The following is a 26,079-nucleotide window of genomic DNA, read 5'->3' as shown; positions in this document are numbered from 1 at the left end:
TGGTCAGGCTGGTCTTGAACTCCCCACCTTAGGTGATCCGCCCATCTTGGCCTCCAAAGTGCTTGGATTACAGGTGTGAGCCACCACGCCCAGGCTAGAATCTATCTTTCAAGCTGCTATGACGTTCGGAAATATTAGATGCAAAATATGTGAAAAGGGTTAGGCCTATAATCAATAATAGCAATCATTTTGATTTAATTTTGAAGTAACTTGGGGAAAGGATATATGATTCCTCAAACTAAAATAAGCCCAAAGAGATTTCAAATTCTTTAGCCAGCTCACTGTCATCAAATATCCCAGTCTATAAATGTTTATGACCTATTTGCAGGGCAGCAAGGAGGGCCATGACCAAAAGCCATGAACAGAACACAGAGCTTGGATTACAGCAACCTGGCTTTGGTTTGAGGTCTACATTATTCAGCTGTGCAGCCTTGCATAAGTTTGTTTTCAGCCTTGACCTCCTCATCCATTAACAAGGCTCTATTTTGAGACAAATCCAGATGCTAACCGCGACTGCCACAAATCTAGCCCTGAGCGCACAGCTTCTCAGATGGCCTTTCACCTAGAATCAATCACACAGCCCATTCTCCATTCAGAGGCCAGGAAAATACCTTGTAAAAATTTAGATTGTGTCACTCTTCTGCTCAAAATCCTCCAAGAGTTGCCCAGTGTATTCTCAATAAAATCCCAAGGCCCTACTTGGATGTTCATCTTTGCCTAAGCTCTGGCCCTTTCCCCTGCTGGTGAATTTGGTGGCCTAGGGCTGCCCTTACCCTCCTTCAGCTTCAGCCACACTCACCTCTTTTCTCTTCCTCAACCCACTTCTCCACCTGGAAAGCACTTTTCCTGTTATTTGCACAGCTGACTTCCTCACCTCCTTCATGTCTCTACTCAAAGGTAAATTACCACAAGGGCCCTTACTATTATTATCTTAAAATAAGATCACAACTTGGGGTACCGAACCTTTTTCAGGCACTACCCTTACCCAGCTATTTTCTGCTCTATCACACCACAGTGTACACACATGTGCTTATTTTTCTAATGGCAGGAGAGCAAGGATTCCATCCATTTTATTCACTGGTGTGTCTCAACCACGAATTCCAGTGCCGGCACATAGAGGGCACTCCATAAATATTATTGAATGAATGAATCAGTTAAATATAAAAAATAGTACCTCCTTTATAAAGTTCTTTGTGGATTCCAAATAATTCATGAATGTCTTTTGTAAACAGCTAAATACCATCCAAATATAACTGTTTATCATTTTGTGTTCTGGACAATCTGTGTTCCTTACCTTAGTAACTTTTGTTGTAACATTCATTAAAAACAAAAGTTGCTTTCATTTCCCTGCATCTACCCCAAACCTTATTATTATTTTTCATTTCTTATTCTGTGCCCTAAAGAGATGAGGAGAAAAATCTCAAATCTGAAGATAGTAATCATGAGGAGTAAGGTTTCCTGAGTGTCTGTGATGGAAAAACAATACCAACCAACTATACATTACAGGGTGCTGTTTTTGTGGTAGTCCCCATGCTAAACATTCTTTGCATGATGTTTCCTTTAATCCACAAAACAGCCCTGTGAGTCAGCACTAGTTTTATCCCAATTTACTGATGACAAATGGGCTTGAAGAGGGTCAGTAACACATCCCGTCACACAGCTAGTAAACGGCATGCAAACACAGGCAGTCTGGCTCCAGAGTTTATAAACCATCACAATACTCTACAGATGAATCACTGCCCTAGGCAGCTGGCTACATTTTTTCTTTTTTTTCATTCAATCACAACCAAGTACTACTATCTCCATTTCGCAGTTTAAAAAACACAAGCTTGGGGAGGTTCAGAAAACAGCTCAAGATGAAATAGCTGGGAAGGTACACAGGCCATATGGGACCCCAGGTCTGTTGTCCACCAAGTGACTCACCCTACACCTGTGCAGGCCCCAGACAAAAAGACAAATGGAAGTCACTATTGTACCTGCTTTTAATTAAGCAATTGACACATAAAATACGTGCTGTCCCCCTGCCTGAACAAGGAGATCCAAAATGATCTCAGTGTTAGATTCCAGTGGTAGGTCTGGGGACTCTGCCTGAACAAGGACATCTAAAATGATCTGAGCTCTGGGTGCCAGTGGAAGATTTGGGGACTCCTTGGAGCTCTATGCTGAGCATGGTGGAATGGGGAGAGCTGGCCCTCAGTGCTAGGCTGTTCCTGTCTTTCCATGCCCAGCTCATTTGGAGTGGGCTCAGGGTGGACTGGACATGGGACTTTTCAGGTCTTTGTGCTTGAGCTTGGTAGTAGACAGGCAGGGAACCAAGCGGTAATGGGCCAGGTTCAGGCTTGGCATGCCTCCTTTTCCCTGAGGATGCTTTCAAATCATGGAGACAAGCAGGACCAGAGGTTGGCCAGAGCAAGTCCCTTAAAGGACAGAGCCCAGGACAGGTGTTGCTGTTGCCTGAGCCTAAGGGAGGTCCTGACTTCCAACCTGTGCCCTCAGCTGTTCTGTTTCTTCTCAGGGAGAGGAACAATAATTGGCTTTTTTCCTTGCATGCATCCTCCTTCTCATTCAATTGTCTTTTTACAAGTTAAAAATCTTAATTCTTACGTATAACTTATAAAAGGGCCCAACCAGTATAAACATTATCTATAGCTCTTCCATGAATATCAAGTCTCAACAACCAAATTGCTTAGGAAGAATCAATTTCTGATCTGCTGGTCATACCTATCCTGCTAATCCAATCATTTACCAGCTTTATTTTTTTACACACGTCTGATTGTCATTAATCCCATCAAACCAGGGCCTTCAGCATTGCATTGCAATGCGTTTTTAAACTTACTGTCAATTGGGGAGCCATTGACTCTCCACTTGATTGTGGGTTGAGGTTCTCCTTCAGCCTCACATAACAAGATGCCATTGCTCCCGGTGCTATACACAGCACTCTGAGGCTTCTTTGTCCATCGAGGAGGCTCTGGACATAAAGTGAAGAGCTCATGAGAGATGTTATCTACGTCAAAAAGTCCAAAAATGTTAAGGCCTGTATGTCTTAATGTTTTTGTTCAGAGAGCAGACACTACAAAGGGTTTCATAGTAGCTCTTTTTGCTAAACTTGTTCTGCAAAGCAAGGTGGGAGTTGCTTTTGTGTGGTATGGTGTGTGTGTGTGTGCATGCACTTGTGTGTTTGTGTTTCCTCTGGACTCAGCATGTATAATAAATCAACATACTAAAAATAGTTATACAACCACTTTATTTAGCTATACAAGTAGCTACCCCACTAGGAAAAAGTGAGAGAAGAATAAGCAGATGGTGAGTTTATTTAGAGCTGACTACAGGTTATTTTCAAGCTGCGGCATGGCATCTAAAAAAGATGGATCACAATAATTATATTTTAAGAATTTTAAAAAAACTAATTAAAATGTTTAATGCTTATTTTGAATATGTATTAGTGATCTTATAGCCTTTATATACATATATATATAAAATCAATTTGAAAAATATTATTTCCTACAGATTCATTTATAAGAGGGGAGAGAGAGAATCCCAAAAGCAGCGTTTAGCTTTCTGTAGTTGAAACAATGGAGCAAAAGGTACCTTTAAATTACTTGTATCTTTCTTTATCCCAGTGTTCTAATATTACAATACTGCAGAGTATGTCAGAAATAAATGAGACATCTTACTTGACTTCAAACATTATTGCCATGGTTTATAACTTCATGAATATTGTTATGCCAGGAGTAAATAAAAGGTTTAGATAAAAGTGTGGACGGTTTGCATAATTTGATTTCAGAGAAAATTGCACAGAAGTGCAGGTAGCAACTCCTGCTACTACATCAAGTGTAGTTTGGTTATTTCCCCAAAGATATTTTGATTTCCATTTTTCATCAAAAAGAAAAGTCTTCAAAGATTCATGTATGTGTACAATGAAAAATATTATTAAAATTTTTCTAAGTAAAGGAGGAAAAGAGGAGTATATAAAAATAAAATACCTGTTAGTTCACCAGAAGAAAAAAAAGTACACAACTAACCCTGACAAGTTCAAGTCCAAGTAAGATAAGTAACTTTGTAATTATTCCACAGGGTGTGGACTTAATTGTTAAATTCCAAGTTAAATATCTGTATTCATAAGCTGTACTACCTGTAAATATTTAGTCACTTGGTTTAAAATTATGAACTGCTGATTCCTTTCTGAGGTGAAGGTTTATTTTTCCTATTTTGCATTTTTTGATGATATCCTTACTTTTTCTGGTATTTTCATATAACCAATATAAAATTATATATCTGTTAAGTTAGAGAAAAATATTCCATGTACATGAACATTATGGTATATCATATTTATATTACAAAACTACCATTCATGAAGTTATAGGACTATTAGTAATATTACTATTACTGAAAGGGGTCCCAAATTATCACCTCATTCATCCCTTTCACCTTATAGACAGAGAGGCTGAGCTTTGGAGAAATTGCCTAACTTGCCCAGGGCCACCAGCAAAGGAAGCTCCAGTTCCTGTTCTTGCCATTGCATAGATATATACACAGCAGCTATGGATGAGCAACATTAAGACCTTGAAGCCATGTGATTTTGTTTCTAATTCAGTGTTATCTTATGAATTTGTACCAAAGATAGGAAAGAAGGCCAACTCAATTTATGCTTCCAAATCCAAGCTCCCCCAATATTTATCAACTGACTCAAGAAGTTCTGAACATTCACTAGGCTTCATCACTGTACTTTACCTAAACCCTCTTTACAAGCTTTCTTTATAATTGCTTGAACGTTTACTTTGATAGTTTTCATCCGGTTGTCCTACAGAAGTAAGCCGGTCCTGAACCATGTAATATTGAGAGAGACTTCAAGCTTGTCCTGTTCAGAAATAGCTACTTCTTGAGCCTTAAAACAAAAAATTCTGAGGGAAAAAACCATCCTCATTGAATCCCATTCTTTCATCTATTATCCTAAGATATATGGTGGGTGAAAATTGCTTATGTTGAAACTTTATGCATATTCTCATAATTGTAAATACAATTGTGTTGCTGGAAACAGAGATGCAAATGTCTGAACACTGGGATTATATAATAAGCAAGCTAAATAGAGATGCTTACCACTACGGAAAAAAACAAAATAAAACAAACTTGGTACCTATAAAACATACAACACAGTGGTGATTTTTAGTAAAACTGCTTCATCACAGGTTCCTATTAAAATATATATTTTAATAAATCAAAAATTGTTAGGTTCAACAAAAATTGGATTTAATTGCAACATTTAAAAAATAGATTTGTTATTTGAAAACAAGGATTTCTCAAGTATATTAATGACTTAATTGCATTTGACTTTGTAACAACGTTTGAAAATGCAAAAACATTTTGGATTATATTATGGATCTATAATTATGTATAAGTGCTTTTGTATTTCACTAACTAAAATTCAAAAGCTTTAAATAATTCAAAAGTTGACAACATAAAAATTATTGGTGGGAGCTTATTTTTAATAATATATTAAAATGTGATTGTGATTATATTTTGATTTCTGGATGTAGAATGTTTCACATGTCACTCTAATATATCTCTTTTTATTGAACATGTAATTATTCATATCCTAGATATCTAGAATATATAGTTGCACCTAGTTAAGACAACCTGGCTGCTTTTGCTCATACATGTTATAGGATTTGAAGTGCAGTCTGATTTCATATTTAGGATGTTGTAACCTAAATTACAAGCTCTCAGGATTTGAATATGTTTAGTAATAAGAAAGACATAGCACATACAGAAAGAATCCAATCCAATTCATGATTTTACTTAAGTACAATGGATGTTTTCAGAATGGAGTAGATTTTCAAAATACATAACAGCATTGCTATTTTCCCATATAGCAAATCGTTGTTATTTAATTTGGGATTCTAAAAAAGTGACAAAAAAGGAAAAGGAAAGGGGGCAGGAAGGCAGAAAAAAATGTAATAAATGTGAGCTCATCCAGATGATTAACCAAGTTTTTATTTACTGCTTTCACACTTTAGAAAAAGAAAGAAAGACTTCTTAAGCTCAATATGCTTTTCACTTGCATGGGTAAAGAGAAACTTCAAAAACATACAACTGAAGGTACATTAATAGTTTCTTACTAAAGGGAGAGGATTGAATGTTCCTCATAAAAACATTATTTACATCTCAATAGTGCTAATAGCTGTTTTATGAGTAGTGAGAACAATTTGTTCAGGAAATCTATATTCCTTTGGAGTCCTAGAGTCAACATTTTAAATTGCATAATTAATTTTACATCTTTGGTTTCTTTTTTTTGCAACCCTTGCAATTCTTTTGAAAGGTTTGGTTTTATAGTCAAGAAAAATGTGGCCAGATTGTTAAAATATTCAGCTACCGTAGCTGTGTTCCAGCCATCTGGAAGGGTTTCTAATAGTCAGCAACTTGGAGGAGAAGCTAACAATTAGATATGTCTGGTTCCTGGGTGTGTGTGTGCTGGGGAGGGGAAGAGAGGGTTATAGAAGAATACCCCTGTTGCACGATGTAGCCAAATGACACAGAAACATCAAATGATGACTAAAAATATAGATAAAATAAATCTTTCAAACTTGTTTACTCTGAATTTCTTTGTGAATTATTTAATGTCAGAGGAATATATCACTGTTTGGCAGATGTTGATGTTAATGCATAGTATTGGACTTTCTTCTATATAGGTTTTGCCTTCGTCAAGTCAAAAAAAATTAAATTTTCAACTTTGGTTTTCTATTCTGCCTACCTTAAATATTAATACACCTTACGGTAAAGGCTTGGAAATAGTGTTATTTCAAATGGGTGAATAAATCCACTATCTTAACATTTACTTGGGAGGGGAATTTGTGTCTCAGTCATTTTTTTTTTCCGTTAATTGAAACAACAGATATCACTTAGGTGTTACTTGTGCAAACTGAAGCTTTAAGAGGTGAACTTTATTGGAATATTAATGAGTGCCCCAGAGCAATAGTCCACTAAATTGTAGTCTAAAAAGAATAATTCCTTTCAATCATTAAGCTCACACTGCACTAAATAAGTACAAATGCAGTAATCATTCCATTAATTTGATCAATACAGTCAATTAAACTGTAGATAGAAGGCCTCAATGTGATTGGATACACAGAAAATAATCTGTATCAATCACATTCAGAGGACTAGACAACCTTCACATCAGCCAACCAGGCACAGCCTCAATAACTACATTCCACATTTAAATGACGTCATCTTTGTCTACTTATTCCTATAAATGTAACAAATGCCAATACAATCTTGATTGATCAATATCTCTGAATTTATAGAGAGAAGATGACTTGAATATAATGTTTTGCACTTTTTGAGAGAATTAATATTATAGCATACAGTCTTTTCTTTTTTGCCTGTAAGTAACATACTGAATTTATCATCTGAGCCCGACATGGATTACAAAAATGTTATATCTAGTAGACAGCTAACACAACAATTTGCCTAATTCCATTTCTTTGGTGAAGAGACTGGGTAGAGAGAGTGAAATAAATGGAGAAGGGCACAGCAATTTAATTGCGGGATTATGAAGCAAAGTGCAAGCTTTCTTCCAGGCCCATTTTAATACTTTCTTTCATCATAATCCTTGCTGCTGCTTTTATGGTTTTATATTGTGAAGTGTACATGTATATTACAATGAAAATCATTTATCACACTATGACAACATGGGAGACTAGCTTTAATGACTATTTGAATAAATCATGTAAATGGTCTGTGTTTAATCCCTAACATGAGATCTTTTCTTGTCATTTGTCCCTTCTGTGTCATTTTGGAGGGTAAATGACAAACCTGCTTAATAGAAGTATAATATAATTCAGGGCCCACACTACAGTTAAAAGTTGAAATTGTTGACCTATTTTAACATATATGATTTAGAGGCAAGGCCCACTATGTATAGAGTAACTTTTTTGAAAAGCAGAAAAATAGACCAACATAGGGAACGTACCTTCTACTATAACATGAAAATCATGAGTGGCCGTTCCCAAAAAATTGCTGGCTGTGCAGCGATAATTTCCTTTGTCCTGGTAGGAGACATTCTCTATCTTCAAAGTCTTGCCATAATTTTCTTTTGTTTCTCTCCCCTTTGGTAAGTCACCACCAATTTTGTTCCAATCAACCTGTGGAGTTGGCCTGCAAAAAATAATGAAATAAATAAAGAAACATCTTTTAAAAGTGGAAAGTAAAATACAATGAAAACCTCAGGACACATCCTTTATCCAGTTGCTTTTACATATGTGCTCATATTCCACTGAATGACATCACCCTTACCAGTGGACAGACACACACACCACCTTCAATGGTGAACACTGGCATTGAAGCAAGTATACTTCATTGAAAGTTCCTCTAATGGTCTACCTCCTTGGAAATCTTCTCTCTCCTCTATTACAGGGGTTAACGACATGTAAGTACTGACTAAGTGTGGCTGGATGAAGGATAAATAATTGGAGTCTAATGAAATAATATTACCAAGATATTTTCCAAGTGTGAAAATCTCCCCCTGGGTGGTTTTGAGGCAGCCAGCGATAACAGCCCTCCTTCCTGCATGTTTGTATAAAACAATAAAGTAGGTCCTAACAGTTGCAGAGAGAAGTTTCCCCTCTAATTCTATGATGCTGATACTGGAGATGTGGCTTCTGTGTGAAAGCTAAACATGTTGGTTAGACCCACGAACAGCCTATTCTAGGGCAAACTGTAGTCTATAGCACGGATTCTGCCTCCAGGATCACGTTCTCACTCTTGTGGCCAGTAGAGGAAAGGAGGAATGAATGAAAGATTCTCTTGCTTAGCGCCTTCAAAAGATTAGCTCACCCAATCACAACAAACAGGAAAGTAAAGACAAAACAAAACCAACTTGTTACACACCAATAGGATAACTTTCCCCATCTTAGTAAGGAGGAAAATAGGACTGGGGAGTCAAGGTAGCTGCATTTAAGAAAAACCTCTCCTCCTGAAAAACAGAGAAGTACAGAAGTCATATCCTCTGTGACTCATTTGATTTAAAAATTATGTGGAAACTGTAAAGGGTTGATTCTAACTGAAGGATAATTTTTTTCTCTTCCCCAGTCAAGATCTGATAGTGAGTGGAATAAACAATTCTGCTAATTTTATTGATGCTACATTTTTCCTCTCCAGATTTCTTAATATTATTCATAGCAGTACATTATTGGGTACATTCTGACTATGGGCATTATTGTAATCATTTAACAGTAAGGAGTCTGAAGCATCAAGAAAATGTCTTAAGGTCACTGGAGTAATAAATGATACACTAAAACTTAATTTTGTCTACTTTAAACTTGTTCTTTTTTCAGTGTGTTCTATTATTTTGTGCTTTTCAATCATGCCCTTCCTAACTCCATAGTCTTAGAATATATGCTTTCTGTCAAACTGCCCATTAGTTACTATGTAACAATTGAGCAATTCCTTGAAATCCTGTGTGTCAATATTCTCAAATTATTTGTGTTGATAAGTTGGGGTTAAAATAATTCAGTTATTTATGGAAAAAATTGGAGGTAAAGATGAAGGCTCTTAAATCTACATTTACCTACTCTTTCCCCTCTTCTTTCAAGGCTCAAGTAGTAACCTGCCTTGTGGCCTGGAACAATTATCTTATATTTTACCAGGCAAAGAGTACATGGCACTCTTGTGTAGGAAACAGTAATGATGCTGGTCAGACAGCTGTGAGGGTATATTAGCTGTTGGCTTTCTGAGCACACCACCTAACAGGATGCATGACCCAAGTCTCCTAACTGCTGGCTTTTCACTCCATCTGTCAAAATGACAATTTGCCAAGTTACAGGCTGCTCTGGAACTCAGTTCCCTTAAAACACGAATTTTTTATGAGTTCATCCTTTAATAGAGCAAGCAACTAATTTTCAGCAAACTCTCCTGGACTCCCCGGTCTTTGGGTCTTTGAAAACTAGTCTAAATTTCTAATATCACTTACTTGAAAGAATAAAGTAAAATAACTATCTCTAAATATTTTGTGAAAATGAGATAGAATTTAATATCAGGATAGGTCTGTACCACGGCAAAAATTTCCAGCTCTATTCTTGACAAATTTTTTTATACCCCTGCCTTTAAAAAAAAATAAATTTAAAGAACATTTACTAACAGCAATTGAGCAGTGTTTTGAGAGAAAATATATTGCTTAAAACCTTTTTGTACATAAACATACACTATCTCATAATCTCAATCTTTTTCAGGCCCTTGTCTGGCCAACTTTTATTTGTATATTTCTCTATTTATAAAGTAGTATCTTGTGAAAAAAATCATACCTATTTTAAACTCATAAATTTACAAAACAGAAACAAAAACATTTTGAGCAGTACAGATGAGTCCACCTATGGCCACTTTATAAGGAATGAGTGAGTGTGAAGTGGTATAGGAATGTACTTTTTACCTGAAGATAGGTTTCCCTGCCTGTGCCTCTCCTGAAGAGTAGAAAACTATTTCTCATAATGAGTCAAAACATCATTTTAACTTTTCCCAATCTCCACATTACCCACAGAATCTATAGAATCTAAGCCCCTTGATATGAGTATTCCTTTGAAAGTTCTCCTGTTTGAATTAATACTATTAATGTTTTCATTATTATTAACCATTTACTGAAATATCTACTATATGCAACTTCTTTAGGTTCAGATGCAGTGCCATTCTTTACCTGTTTGTTTCTTCCCCCTTTAACTGAACCAAACAGTTCATTTTGTTCAAATATTATGGTGAAGTAAGTTCAATTTAAAGATTCTTTAGGGTTTTGGGGACAGACAGGGTGGAATCCCAGCTTCAGCATATAATAAACTTGGAGAACTGAATTTAACTCTCTAGACTTCATTTACCTACCCTGCAAGTGGGAATAACAAAAGCCATGAAACGTGGTGTGGATAAAATGAACTAATGTATGTGATGTACAAAAAGAGATTAAGCATTATATTTTCCCTCAAAACACATTTGTTCAAATGCTGTTAGTAAATGTTCCTTACATTTAAAACAAAGGGAGATAAAAAACATTGGCAAGAATATAGCTGGAAATTCTTGCCAAGATATAGACCTGTCTTGAGATAAATTATATCTCACATTCACCTGACATTAATAATCATTTTACTTTATTCTTTTAAGTAAAATGTATTAAACAATTAGACTAGTTTTCAAAGACCCAAATATAGTGCTTGACACAAAATAATAGTGCAATATCTTAATTATAATTATTTTTGTTACTGTAGAAGGTTAATGGTTTGAAAACTTTGTAGAAAAAGTTTTATTTAAAGGACCCTAAAGAACTTTTCAAAAATGTATCATGTTCTTCTGAAAGAGGACCCAGATCAGATAGGATTACCCAACACAAACCAGTATGAGTAAGAAGAAACTACTTCAGGTGAAAATATTTAGGACAGTGCATCAGGAATTTTCATATCCTAACAACAACATGTATTTTCACACACTCTATTTTTATATATTCCTTCATGTCTCTTCATTTTCTAAAAAGCACACGAGAGACTTTCATTACCTTAAAGACATTCTGTGCAGTTGCTAGTCAATACAAGAGGTCAATTATGGTATTTGTGGGAAATAAGAAAAAAAAAAAAGAATTACTGAAATAATTATCCTGCCCAAAGGGTCAACTCACAATAGTGATGAACTCTGCAAGAATTTAATTTCTACCACTATAAATACATACAAATACAACTAGTAAAGCAGGTGGTTGCCATTTTAATTCAAACTCAAAGTAAGACTTTCATCTTCTAAAACAATACACAGACCAAACATTCTGAACAGAGTGTGTATCATAGTACTTCTAACTAATGTATGTAAATATACATTGGGAGTTTAAGACAGACAAGTAACTTTGATATTTTTGGTGAATGAAAATAGAAATGTATAAAGCTTAGGGGTTGTAAAACCATTAAAATCTACTCCATTTCTAAACCGGTCATTCAGAATGTACTCTAAATTATGAATGAATATGATTTTTAAAATTTCAAATTCTACTCCACTAACTAGACTCCCCAAAGCCCTTAGGTTACAAAGATTATATTTCAAATGAGTAAACTCAAGTGCTAGGAAGATGGAATGCATTTTCCCAAGGTAGTCTCAATGGTAGGAAAAGACCATAAGTTCAGAAGGATAGTGGTAAAAACAGGAAAAGATGTATGATTAAATATTAAATAAGATGGTCCCTGTTCACATGTACTTAACAGTAGTTAATACAGAACAGTTTTAAGAGGTGACCAAGTGAGGTCTCTTAGGGTTTTCTTGGAGGATTTAAAGAAGTGCATTGTTTTTTCAGGTATAAAGAAAGTTCAGTTAATTAAATTTTGATGTAAAACTCTCTTAAATTACATGGTCTGGACCTCCATGTGTGCAAAGGGCAGCAGATAAAAATAGGTAAGTAGGGCTCCTTGGAACCTGAAAAAGGAGCAGATTTAGTTAAGTAACATAGTAAACAGGAGTAAGGCAAGATAGTATATAGCAGAGTGAGAAAACCAGGCACCAAGAGTGAGGGGCTGACTATCAACAACCTCATGCTTCTTAAACTTAGCTAAGGAGAATGTTGTCATCAATCTCATCAATTCACAATATCACAAATTGACAGAGAGATCTAATTTTATGAACCTCAGTTACTGCCTTAAGTCTGTAGAGTGAAGTATAAATTCTTTCCTCCAGACATGTAACAAAAGGATTTATTTATTTAATTATATTAATTTAATTTTTTTTACACGAGGTCTTGCTCTGTTATCCAGGCTTTAGTGCAATGGCATAATCACAGCTCACTGCAGCCTCAAACTCCTGGGCTCAAGCAATCTTCCTGCTTCAGCCTCTTGAGTAGTTGGGATAACAGTCCTGAGTAGAATATCAGCAGTGCCTGGGAGAATTTATTTTTTTTTTAACAAGAAAAAAGTAACCCCATAAAAAAGTGAGTGAAGGATATGAAGATACTTCTCAAAAGAAGGCACTTATGCTGCCAACAAACACATGAAAAAAAGCTCATTCATCACTGATCATTAGAGAAATACAAATCAAAACCACGCTGAGATACCATCTCACTCCAGTTAAAATAGTAATCATTAAAAAGTCAGGAAACAACAGATGCTGGACAGGATGTGGAGAAATAGGAATGGTTTTCCACTGCTGGTGGGAGTGTAAATTAGTTCAACCATTGTAGAAGACAGTGTGGCAATTTCTCAAAGTTCTAAAAGTAGAAATACAATTTGACCCAGCAATCCCATTACTGGCTATATATCCAAAGGATAATAAAATATTCAAAGGATAATAAGTCATTCTACTATAAAGACACATGCACACCTATGTTTATTGTGGCACTGTTCACAATAATAAAGACTTGGAACCAACCCAAATGCTCATCAATAACAGACTGGATAAAGAAAATGTGGCTCATATACACCATAGAATACTATGCAGCCATAAAAAATGGTAAGTTCATGCCCTTTGCAGGGACATGGATCAAGCTGGAAACCATCATTTTCAGCAAACTAACACAAGAACAGACCTCATTTTCTCACTCATAAGTGGGTTCTGAACAGTGAGAACACATGGACACAGGGAAGGGAACGTCACACACTGGTGCCTGTTGGGGGTTGAGGGGCTAGGGGAAGGCTAGCATTAGGAGAAATACCTAATGTAGATGATGGGTTGATAGGTGCAGCATACACCACAGCAAGTGTATACCTAAGTTAACAAACCTGCACATTCTGTACATGTACCTCAGAACTTAAAGTATAATAATAAAAAATAAAAATAAGAAAGAAAGATGTATATTAAAAAACAAACAAACAAACAAACAAACAAACAAACAAACAAACAGGTGGCCTGAGCAGAGTATCTGCAGTGCCTGGCAGAATATATCTTTTTTAAGGAAATGATTTTTAAAATGTCTATGCAAGCACAGACTTAACGTGCTTGATGCCTTATTTTTTACACAACTGGATGGACAAAGTCACAAGTGGAAGTCAGGTTACTCACAAGCCTTCAGCAAAACACTCAAGCAGCAAGGTTTCCCCTTTGAGGATGGTAATTGAAGACTCACTGCCACTCTCAGTGGGAGGCAACAGCAGTCTGGGTTTTCTTTGCTTGATTGAATTTGCTACAAAATAGAAAAGTCAGATTATTTTCAAATTAATTAAAATTCTGTGACACTAAATCTTTCTTAAAACATAAAATCTGACACATATGAATGTGTATGTGGTATTCATATACACATTTCAACATATTTCCATTGAAATAGATTCCTCTTCTTTCTTACCATGAAGCATGGGTTGTCCCTCAGATGTCTTTACTGAGTGTAGCACTGCCACATTTTATAAATGTTATTATTTATACCATATCTTCTAATTCAGAAGCTCAAACAGAAGTCCTTAAATTAAATGAAAGTCTATGATTTTATATTCTATACTTTAATCATGTCCAGTCATGTGCAATGGCTTTATGTTTATGTTTTTACTTAATTTAAATTGCCTAAGGATTTAATAAGTTTTCTGCTAAAAACAGCTTCCTCACTCCTGTACCCAGAAATTCTCACTGAGGAAGGCTGTAGTAGATAGTAGGCATCTGTGAGTTTGTCAAGCTCTTTCAGCAACTCTACCTATAGTCTCAGTTCCTGAAAGAGAAAGACTGTTTTAGGAAATGATTAGCAAGCATCCTTACTACTAGCATATTGAAATGTCCCACTTATTTTCTTAAGAAAATACTTTTCAAATACAGCGGCAAATTAGGAGACTTTCATCTTCAAAGCCGCTTAAGCGGTAGACAGTCCTCTATACTTTGCGTTTACTTTTTGAAAAATAATTGTTGAACATGTACTATGTGCAATGATGTTTTATTGAGTGCTGTGAAGATATAGCACCGCATATGTTTGAGTTATTAATCTCAAAGGAAATGATGCTGGGGATGAATCAGTCCACCTTAAAACTGACGGTTCTTCAAAAGGAGCTCACATCCTTCTCCACTGAAGTTGCAAATATATAAGATTATCTAAGTTATATCACTGGTCCACACTTTACAGAGAATATTTGTTGCAGTTATGTAAATGACTCTTATCATTATAGAGAACTAGGCTGCTATACAACTAAGATTTACTCAGGCATTTTCCAGAGAACACAAGTTCTGGTAGAAGTTCTATGGGGAGAAAAATGTAATAAAAAGATTACATAGATGCATGAGCTTGAAAAATGCTACAAACTGGTTTTTTTTCTCAGAAAGTCACAATGTACAGTTGCATATCCAATATTCCAAGAAGTTTTGCAAGAAAAAAAATCCACTTAACCTTCTTAAACCCAGTACGTTCTCTACTGCTTTGACAGTTAACCATTTCTCTTTTTTTTTCTTTGTGCAAAAGTATCAACCTTATAAACCAGAAGAGACATTTTGGGAGACCCAAAATAATTACTCCATTGAATATCTCTATCTATCTATTCATTTTATTATATATATGTATTTCATTATATTTATATAGTTATATATTTATAAAGATCACTCACTTTGCATATATTTAATAGAACCCCCTATGTTAACATGTTTTCCTTAGTATCAGTATTGTAATAAACTTATGAGGATATTAAAAAAAATTCAAAATCAGATGACAATGAGGTATAAACAAATGCCAACACTCCCCATGGGTTCAACTTACCCTTGGAACCAATTTCTGTGGATGAACTTGAGTCATTAGCATGCTTTACTGAAACAAAAAAAAAATGGAAGGAAAAACAAACAAAATGGTAGATGCTGATATCAATAAAGAATGAAAAGTCATAGTTTTGTCTTAGAAAAATTACAAAATGATGTAGAACCATGCTTCACTAGAACACTGCCTTTGGGGATATAGTTTTACATAGAAAAAAATTATAGTGAGTTTAATCTTGAATTATTGCAGAGGAATCCAGGTGGAGAAGATTCAAGTTATAGCTCCATTAAAGAGAATTGAGGCTACCAAAAGAATGATATAGTGAAGCCCTGGCATGGCATAACTACACATAAAAATGAAAAAAATCATGGACTAAATTAAACGATAAAATGGTAATGCCAATGTTAAACTATATCAGGGCCAATTATTCATCAGCAAACTGTTGGGGATTATCTCTTCCCTTTGAATCTTATGGTTCTTCCTCCCTCTAATTACTTTTCCCATTTGGGAACCCAGACTGGCATCTGCAGATCGAGTAGGGAATGGAGCAATTCAAGTAAGTTTGCCAATTTGGTGATAAAAATTCTTTTTGCTTTTGCCTCTGTTGTTTTCTCCCCCATTTTCATTCTGCCAGTTTATCCATGATCACAGTGAATCAATGCTGAAGATTAGCTTAGAAAACACTGGAATTTCATCGCATATTTTGCCCACTGAGTATGACTAGATCCTGCAGACGTCAGATGAAATACATTTGTCCTGTGAATTGAGATTTGATTTTCTGGCTGTGAGAGACAGAGCTACTGTGGATCTGCAGCTGCAGATGTCTATTTCATCTGGAAGAAGTCTCTAGAGTTGAACTAAACAATGATGGAAAATATCAACCCAGTTTTAAATGGCTTCAGCCAGAAGGAAATTACGGACAAATTTGCATTCAGCATACATGATGAAACAATAAATTATTTGGACTTACAACTGTTAACTGTTAGTTTCATTGGCATTTTCTGTACAATAGTCCTTAATCTTGGAAATGCAGCAAAGCAACAGTAATCATTCCGACTGTCTTTTTCTTCCACGTTTGCGAAGTATAGATCTCCCTTTTGGCTCATGTATACTCTTTCATCTTGTTCGATGTGTTCCAATTCTAAAAAGAGATTTCTTGCCATTGAAAAGATGACCCTTATTGTGCCCCATCTTCTTTGTTCATTTTCTTTTCTTTTACATTATTATTTCATTTAATTTTTCTTGTTTGCTCTTCTAATTCCTCTCAAGTCTGATCTTACTATAGGAACAATGAGGAAAAAGGAAAAAAAAGCCACAAAACCCCTGGGAGCATACTTTTTACCATTAACCAAAGAAGGCTACTGGTAGACAAACAGTGGTACTCTGTTTTATAGGGCTAAAGGCCCCACAGGATCATGGGGTGTCCCTTATGCTATTCTGAGGTGCAGGATCCAAGAAATAAAGAGACAGGACACAGAAATACAAAGAAAGCACAGCTGGGCTTGGGGAGGGGCGCATGCCACCTATAAGTGGAGACAGGTGAGGCCCCGAATGTCCATAAGCATCTGTATGTATTAGGTATAGGTTAGAGGGCAGGGTAGTGAGTGAAGTCATCTTTAAGGATAATGATAGGGTTGTGAGCAATAAAAAAAGGGATCCACCCCCATTAGGTCACATAGGCTAGGAGGTGGAATATGTGCAGCAAGGGGTCCACCTCCATTAGGTCATCGAGGCCAGGAGGTGGGCCCTGTGCAGTAGGGGGTCCACTCCCATTAGGTAACCAAGGCATGAAGGTTTATATAAAGGGAAATAACTGAGTAGTAACACTGTAAACTGAGATATTCTTCAAGCCCTAATTCTATAAACTAATATATGATTATATATAAAGGATTATATAGAAGGAAATAACTGAGTAGTAAGACTATAAACTGAGATATTCTTTAGGCACTAATTGTGCCAGGATTCTGCTTAGCTCTCCTTCCTTGGTGCCTATATGGGGGGTTACCCACACTGTTTACCATCTCAGCCTCTACCTCTGCTCTATCAGTCTTCATTGGCTAATGCAGACAATTAACTGATCAATGCAAACAATTAACTAATTATTATTTGTATTTTCTGAGATCACATTTATTTAAAACATGATTTTAAAAGAAAAAAAAAGCTCTTCAGTAGTTTTATCTGTGATATTAATCTCACTGTTCTGGATGCAGTCTGGAAGGTTCTATGGGAACTGAAGGCTGGAACAATTGGCTGTACCCAAGAGTAGCTTTATTTGCTTTCTTTTGAGTGCTGTACAAATAGCATTTTTTCTCAATGGTTCACAGTGAGAAAACACGTAGGGAGCACTGTTAAGGCATATTCTAGCAGTAGACCTTGCAAGGCTAGAATTTCAGATCAGAATCAGTAAAGCTTTTGGAAAATTAAGCACAAAGTTAATACTAATTTCTCAGTGGGGCACTGCATTTAGCAGGTAGGACATTACTAAAATAGAAAGATGAAGCTAGCAACGCAGACACATGCCATCCTCAGCTTTCACATGATCTATATTCCAAAGACAAGTGCACTGTTTAAAATAAAGAAAGTGTTTTCTTCATAGACAAACTTTATCATATCAGTAGCCTCTCCTTTTCAAATATGAAAATAATTAAGAGGGCTTTGTTTTTATATATCTTTGGATTCATTATGTTATTGATATGATGGATAAAATGAAAATGCCCCCCTTTTTTGATGGAACAGAGCATTACTTACCAATATTCATCCAATAAATGTGTAAAGGTGGGAGGCCTTTGGGAGGATTGCATGGGAGGACAATTGGATCTCCCTCCTCCACTTCAAGAGGGTCAATATTTTCTTTTGGGAATTTTGGAACACCTGGCATAAAAAATCATTTTAATGTGTTATTTTAAAATTAACTTTGACTATAACAACAAATATATTAATGCATTCTTTTCTTCAAAATTGAGCAATTTTAATAAATTCTGTGCCACAGATCCTGGTTCTTACACTTCCTCTGCAGAGATAAATACTATTAAGAAACTGGTGTGCATCTTTACACAACCTTAAAAATATTTCTGCCTTTTGAAACCCCAGACAATAATGTTTCGATTATATGACAACAATAAGGCAATAATATAGTTGTACATATTTCTCTGAGCAGAGACATAAATCCAGAGTCACAGGATTTGCATGCTTTAGCTTTGACAGACGTGAAATCTTTTTTTCCAAACACTGATTTCACTTTGGGCAGTTATATATTCTCTGTCTCTTGCTTTATTGGGAAGGTCTTGAATGTGATTGGCAAATATTCCATTCAGAGCATTAACCACACTAAATAAAAAATTCAAAGCCCATATGGAGAAAATGGTAAGAATGCAATGAAAAGCCAAATTTGACCACTTTAAGTTGCAAAAAGAGCCATCCACATTGAAATTACTCCCAGTAAGTAAAAACTTAAATGAAATGGAATTGAAGTAGGAAATAAGACTTGCCAATATTTCAATCTATTGTTTCCTCCCCACACTGGAATCAATTTCTTAAAAAAGCAATGCAGTTATAATCAGAATATAAATCAGAATTGTGCAGAATTTGAAATCCAACACCAAAGTTTAATATTTCTATGAAAGCATTGATATTTATAAGGATATTCAAAATGTATTCTGCCTGAACATTATATTGATCCCTTTCAACTTTTGTTGGGGGAATTTGCATTAGAGAATTACACAGGCTTTTGTGGAGGAGACAGATGTTAGGAAGGTATTTGTAACAGTCCCGACTTGATGAAATTCATTAGGAGGTATTCTATTTTTATATTTCATTCTTAAATTGTGATTCACAGTCGATTTCCATTGTTCTTAGAAATCTAAAGGTTTACTCATTTACTGTAAAATTTCTTCTTTAGAAGCTTTGTGCTTTTTATAAATTTGTCCTACAGCCCCTTAACCCCCACCCATGCCTTTAGAGGTTGAGGGAATTTGCTGACATTTCTCTTATGGATGCACCAGCTGGTTACAGTGAATTGCTTTTTGTCTAAATTCAAGAACCTTTCAAAGCTTAACATTGCAGGGGGCAGTGTGGTTATTACATTGCCTGTGCAATTTCAGAAGGCAGACTTTGGTTCTCTCTCTTTTTTTTTTTTTTTTTGGTTCTCTTTATACATTCAGCCATGTGACAGTCCTTTAGTGGATTCCCTCCTGCTCAACTCCTTCTATGAGATTTCTTTTAGAAAGTCACTGGAAACATTTTTCAAATAGCAACCATCTTTGAATCACATTTCTACTATAGGTAGCATGAAATTTCCCTCAAATGTCAAGAAAGTACATTCACTACATTAAGAGCTTGTAGATAAAATATCATGCCAGCTATTTGGTAAAGTCTCAGCTTTGACTGACAGCAAATGTTATGGAAAACATTTTGGTTGTTTGGAAAGTATACCTTATATACATAAGGCATAGTAATATACAAAATATGTACCCAAATCTCCAAATTCAAACCACTTGTTTAGTTTTATTTGCTATAATTTAAGCCCAGTAAACACTGGCATTGAAGTTCATGGTGCTGTTGAGTAGTTGGTGAATCTATTTATACTCAGATACAAGGGGCAGCAGAGGAAGTAAAATATGGATTAGAAAACGGAAAGGGCATGTAACCCACTTCCATAACAGCAAACTGTACAGTACCTAATATGAATACACAGTTCACTGGATAATATCTAAGGTAGTTAATTAATAAGATGTATAAATCCCTAGTTGGAGAGCTGCTCCCTGAGAGCATTCAAAAAAAATCTAGCAATTTGAACATACAGTACTGCCAGTGAAGCATTATTCATTCTTGCATTAAGTAAATCTACATTATACGATTCTAATTCTAAAAATGTAAATTTGTGATTCAACTGGCTTCTAAGGCACCAACAATAAAAAAGAAAATACAATTTATTACTCTGCCAAAACCTTTATCACATGCCATAAATCTTGGGAACAGCTCTTAACTAAATATGAAATTAATATTGGAAAACAAGGATGCATACTTATACAACAATTAATTTAAGGGTTTAGAAGACATATAAAAGACATTAATTTTGCAGGATTGTTTTGTGTCTTATCCTTTGACTTTGAAACTATTTACTGAGTTTGATGCCATGACAAGAAGTGAAAATTTTAACATTAACAGATAAATGTGAAATTTAATTACTATAACAACAGAAGATACCTTAATTCAAATAAAGAGATAACTCTATTTAACAATAACTTCAACCAGTGGCATTTACTGTGTTTATCTGGTGATAAACATTAGTATTTTTTGAGTTTGGATAACTGTAATACTTTAAAAAGTAAATTATAAACGATAATTGTATATGAGGCAACTACACTCCTTTATCTTGCCAATATATTTCAATGGATACTTCGTGACACCAAAACCAAAATCACTTTACTTTGTCTAAAGACTGGACTTGATCTTGAATGGCCTCTCTGCAAAGGGATCAGAGTCAACTTGCACGTAACAGTCTACCTAAGCAGAACTTTAAGAATGTTTAGAAATCCCATTATAACCAAGTCTAGATGAGATCAATTTCCTTTCTATATAATGCCATATTAATCTATTGCATCAGCAAAGCAAGCATATGACAGCATCTATCTTTTCACTCTTCTCCAATAGGCTTTCACATGTATCATTTAGTGTCATAGACAGATTTCTGGCAACAACTAACTCCAAGGGTATAAGTGACATTCAAATATATTCATATCTAGGTTCTTAAAAACTTCCCAAGTTAAAATCTATCATGGAAAGCCTTTACTACAGACAAGTTAGCTGCACATGAGTCTTAACACCAGAACTATCAAGGCACAACCAACCTGCAAATACAAAATTTGCAGGAGCTCTATGACTTTAGGTGCTGTCAATGAGTTTTGAAAACTCATCATCCCAATTATTTCAATGTAATGTACAGAAAAGTAATATCTTCATTCCTGAAATAAAGAAGACGTCTGAAAACAGAATTTATATTTATAGGATATTCAAAGGATAAACCAGGTTCTAGCCTAGGCACTAGAAAACTAACTGGTTACGAAGATTCAGACCAGTATCTTTACCTTTCTTTATCTCACTTGTTTTCCTTTGGCATCTGAGAATCCTTTGAATTCATCTCTTTGGACTCCTCAAACACCTCACCAGCGTTTCTTAAGGATAGGGATATAATAAAACCTAAGCTGTGTAATCGCATCATGCCAACATGCTTAATAATGAAGAATAGTAGTGAAATGGTATCAGGGAAATTTAACTAAATACGATTCATGCTAACTCACCACTTTGACGAAGAAACCACTGGCATCTAAACCACTACCATGTTACACAACACTACAGATTATCTTTATCTGGCACTCAAGGAATAAAATGGAGATTTCCTTATATTTTCCTATATCTAGATGATTCTGGTACTCTACTATCAAGGTATTTTCAACAAAGAAGTTCAACGCCTTTTTGCTCATCTATAGGATACGTTACCTGAGTCATCAAAGTATAGGCAACACACGTAGCATCAGGTTATCCATAAACACTGAAGTCAGCTGCTTGGGCCTGAGTCCTGGCTTCATCTCTTTCTATGTGATTTTTGAATCTGCCACTTAATATGTTTCAGTATCTTTATTCATAAACGGGAAATGTAATTACACCTTACTAATTTGATTTATGTTGAAATGTAAATATGTCATGTAAATTGATTAAAATAGGACCACGCACTTAAAAGTTACTCAATACATATTAGCTACTCATCAAATACTTTCACTTTGCATGGTACAGCCAAATGCATAGAGACAAGATGGGTAAAGGGACAGAGAATTTTATTCTGCTGCTGCTCCTGATTTTCTCTATAGCCTGCATCTTAACAACTTCTGTGATTTTGTGCAATTATCTGAATTAACTTTTTCAGAGAAGATGGAAAGACTGAGGGAAGGAAACGCTGTGCATTTCATGTAGAACCTATGATTTGTTTATTGAATTATTTTCCCTTTTTACATCATTGGACAAATCTTCCTATACCGAAAGGCTTTATCTATTTCAACTTGGCACTCTGTTTATAGGACTGGCCTGGTGAGCTTTTGAGTGCTGTACATTTCACTTGAATATGCTTGGCGAATTGCTCACAGTCTGCCATCATTGTCACAAATGCATGCTACTGAGTGCACATAGTTTATCACCACTAACTCCAGTTTCCGTCAGTAAAGAGATTTAATTGATTCCCATTTCCTGCAGAGTACCCCATTAATCCACTTAGGACTATAGAGAAATAACACTACCTTTCAGTCTATGAGCTCATAATGAATTCATGCTAAGGAAGGACACCCAATTCAGCCCATTTCATTCCAGGCATTCACATCCTTTGGTGAATCAGAGTAAAATCCTTGAACTTAATTAAACCTTTAGAATTCAAAGTTGCTCTGTTAATTGAACAAATTGATCTGTTTTGGTTGGTTTGCACTTATTAGTAGGAGAACTTAACATAGCTTACAACACCCAGGTTTCCTACCTCCCAAATCAGAGTGGTAAAAGGCCAGGCTTTATCTTAAGGAAATTGTCCCGAAGAATCTGAAGAAGTTATATATAACAAATGTAGAAACCTAGAACATGAGTTTTTCTAATTAGTTTTCATTAAATTATTATATAGAAGATTGATCCCTGTCTGCTATTTCTTAGACTATTTTAATAGTGTGTGCAAATTGCATTGTTACTTTTATTCATTCTTTTATTCTTCAGCTTATCAACTAATAAATCAATCAAATAAAGTATAATATGCATTCTTGTGACAACTATCAGGCAATGTAGAACAGGAACAATATGATAGGCTGGTATTTTTCTTATTTTTAAGGATCCTAATTAATACATATGACAATAGATAGACTGTCCAAAACAGTACACAACTAAATGCTTTAAAAACCCAGGGAATTTGCAGCAGCACTACTTATAATAGCTCAAAATGGAAATAATTCAAATGTTCATCAGCTGGTAGATGGATTAACAATAAATGATATCCACATAGTGAAACACTATTCAGCAATAAACTACTGATATATGCTACAACAAGGGTGAACCTCCAAAACATGCTAAATGAAAGAAGACATATGGAAAAGACCATGTACATGATTCCATTTATATGAAATGTCCGGAAAAGTACATTTAAAAAGGCAGAAAGTCAATTGTGGTTGCCTAAGTCCTGGAGGTAAGAACAGAGAGTGACTGCAAATGGGCACAAGAAATCTTTTTGTGGTAATGGAAATGTTTTCATACTGTATTATAGTAACATTTCACTAAAAAAAATTACTAAAAAAGCCATTGGCTAGGCATAGTGGCATGTGCCAATAATTCCAGCTATTCAGGAGGCTGAAGCAGGAGGATCACCAGAGGCCAGGAGATTGAGACCAGCATGGGCAAAATAGCAAGACCCCATCTCTAAGATAAATAAATAAATAGAAAATATATAAAAATTATTAATTATATACTTAAAACAGGTAAAATTTATAATATGTAAATGATACTTCAAAAAAGTTGTTTATAGCTGGACATGGTGTTACACGCCTGTAGTCCCAGCTACTGGGGAGGCTGAGGTGGGAGGATTGCTAGAGCCTAGGAGGATAAGGCTTCAGTGAGTTGTGTTTGTGCCTATGCACTCTAGCCTGGGCAACAGAGGAAGATCCTGTCTCTAAACAAAAACAAACAAAAAATTTGTTTAAAAACTCAGAAAAATGAATAATCTAGGCTGGAATAGGCTAGGAATGCTAAGTGGAGAAATCTGATCTGTGTGCTGAAGGGTGAGTAGTATTCAACCGCCAAGTTAGGATTATTTGTATTATCATTTTAATTTTACTGACAGTTAGATAATAAAGGCAAGAAAACAGTTCCCATTCCTTCCAGATCAATCACCATATGCATGCACAGGATGTACATTTCTTGAGGACAGTCTTTGATTTTATTCACTGTTAAATCCAAAATTACTAGAAAGTGGCTGGTGTATTATGGGAGTTTCAGAAAGAATGTTGAATAATTCACTGACAAAATCCCTATGCTACGTCTTGGATAACACATTTAGTTAAATAGTATTTCTTGCATATAAAAGTGGTACATTCTGTTTGTTTGGTGGTTGTTGTTTTTCTTTCACTCTTTCCCTAGAAAACTTAACTGCAATGTTGTTGAAAATACAAAGCTGAACATTGTATACAAAGGTTTCTGTTTGTTAACAGGGGATTGAGAAATAGAAACTCTAACATTTAAAACACAAAGTTTCTATCAATAAATGAGAAGAATCAATTCTCTAGCATTTAAGAGAAAAATCAATTAAAGACTATAGGAAGCTTTAAATTGTCTCTGATTGATAAACTCCTAAAGATTAGGTTGGGTTACTCTTCAATATATACGGTTGCAGAAAGCTGTCAGATGATGAAGTAATTTCAAGAAAGGCTAGAAACGATGTATAAGAAACCTCATTTATTTTGCTTTTTTCTGCAGCAGCAGCAAAAAACAAACAAAAAGACCCCAGAGCAATTATCCAATAAAATAGCTCGGATCCAACTCCCATCTCATCTCTTAATACAATACTCTCATATTCTGGTCAGAATTATCCTTGCATTGTTCATTTCTACACTTGGTCTGCATAGATAATGAGATAAAAAAAGATTTTGAAATCCTTTAATTGCAGAATCTTAAACCAAATTCTGCCATTCCTTTCTCTGCAATAGATCTAGCTGCTGCCTTTTCCTTTGTGTCTCCATAGCAACCACTAGAATTTAGGTTAGGGATCACCCTCATGACTTGCATCCTGCAACAGATACTTAATCTGTCTCTTTCTCTAGACTTAACCTATTTCAGTTAACTATAAAAATATAATACATAGTTTCACAATTATCAACCACAGTTTTCATGGCAATACCTTCAGATCCAGAATTCGTGGACATTTACTACTGAATGTCAATTCAAATCCAAGCTCCTAAGGATAATTTCCAGGTTGACATGTCACTGCTCTGATGCTAAAATATCTCAGTAACTCAGAGATGTCTACTTGAGAGAAATCCACGCTAACATGCTAATTCTGCCAATTGTTTATATATATATATGAGTGTTTGTTTCTGGGTTGACTATGTCATTCTGATTTGTGTAACCCTGCACAAAGCGATAATGGCTTAATTCCTGAAGTGTTTATGCTGATTCTTGATTTATGAAAAGAAGTTCCTATAACTCGTTATTCTTTAAGAGTTTCTACTAAATTTTCTCCTTTGTTCCTCAGATATATTTTTGAATCAGCTGGTCACATTTCACAAATAGAGAAACAAAAACCAAACTATTTGCAATCTGATTTCAATTCTGTATATCAATCCATTAAGAATGAGCATTTTAACTGTATTGATTCTTCCAATAAATTGAAATAGTTTACTTATTTT

The 26,079-nt window shown here is 35.3% G+C and overlaps 1 protein-coding gene across 41 annotated transcripts in view; it reads right to left on the bottom strand.

Moving 5' to 3' along the window:
• CHL1 (cell adhesion molecule L1 like) overlaps positions 1-26,079 on the bottom strand; it is a 200,645-nt gene that overhangs the window by 49,595 nt on the left and 124,971 nt on the right. For 23 of the 41 annotated variants that reach the window (XM_035276117.3, XM_078351502.1, XM_078351491.1 and 20 more), the window contains 6 exons: positions 18,407-18,529; positions 16,629-16,799; positions 15,665-15,712; positions 14,002-14,122; positions 7,970-8,154; positions 2,837-2,968 (listed from right to left, as the gene is read on the bottom strand). In XM_035276117.3, the coding sequence (XP_035132008.2) occupies positions 2,837-2,968; positions 7,970-8,154; positions 14,002-14,122; positions 15,665-15,712; positions 16,629-16,799; positions 18,407-18,529 (780 nt within the window). The remainder of the gene's footprint in view (positions 1-2,836; positions 2,969-7,969; positions 8,155-14,001; positions 14,123-15,664; positions 15,713-16,628; positions 16,800-18,406; positions 18,530-26,079) is intronic. The other 18 variants (XM_002758566.6, XM_078351509.1, XM_078351495.1 and 15 more) reach the window with 1 other exon arrangement.

This window comes from Callithrix jacchus, chromosome 15 (assembly GCF_049354715.1).
Source record: "Callithrix jacchus isolate 240 chromosome 15, calJac240_pri, whole genome shotgun sequence".
Classification (NCBI taxonomy): domain Eukaryota; kingdom Metazoa; phylum Chordata; class Mammalia; order Primates; family Cebidae; genus Callithrix; species Callithrix jacchus.
The sequence above is the reverse complement of the archived record's forward strand: the minus strand, read 5'-3'. Positions and strand labels throughout refer to the sequence as shown.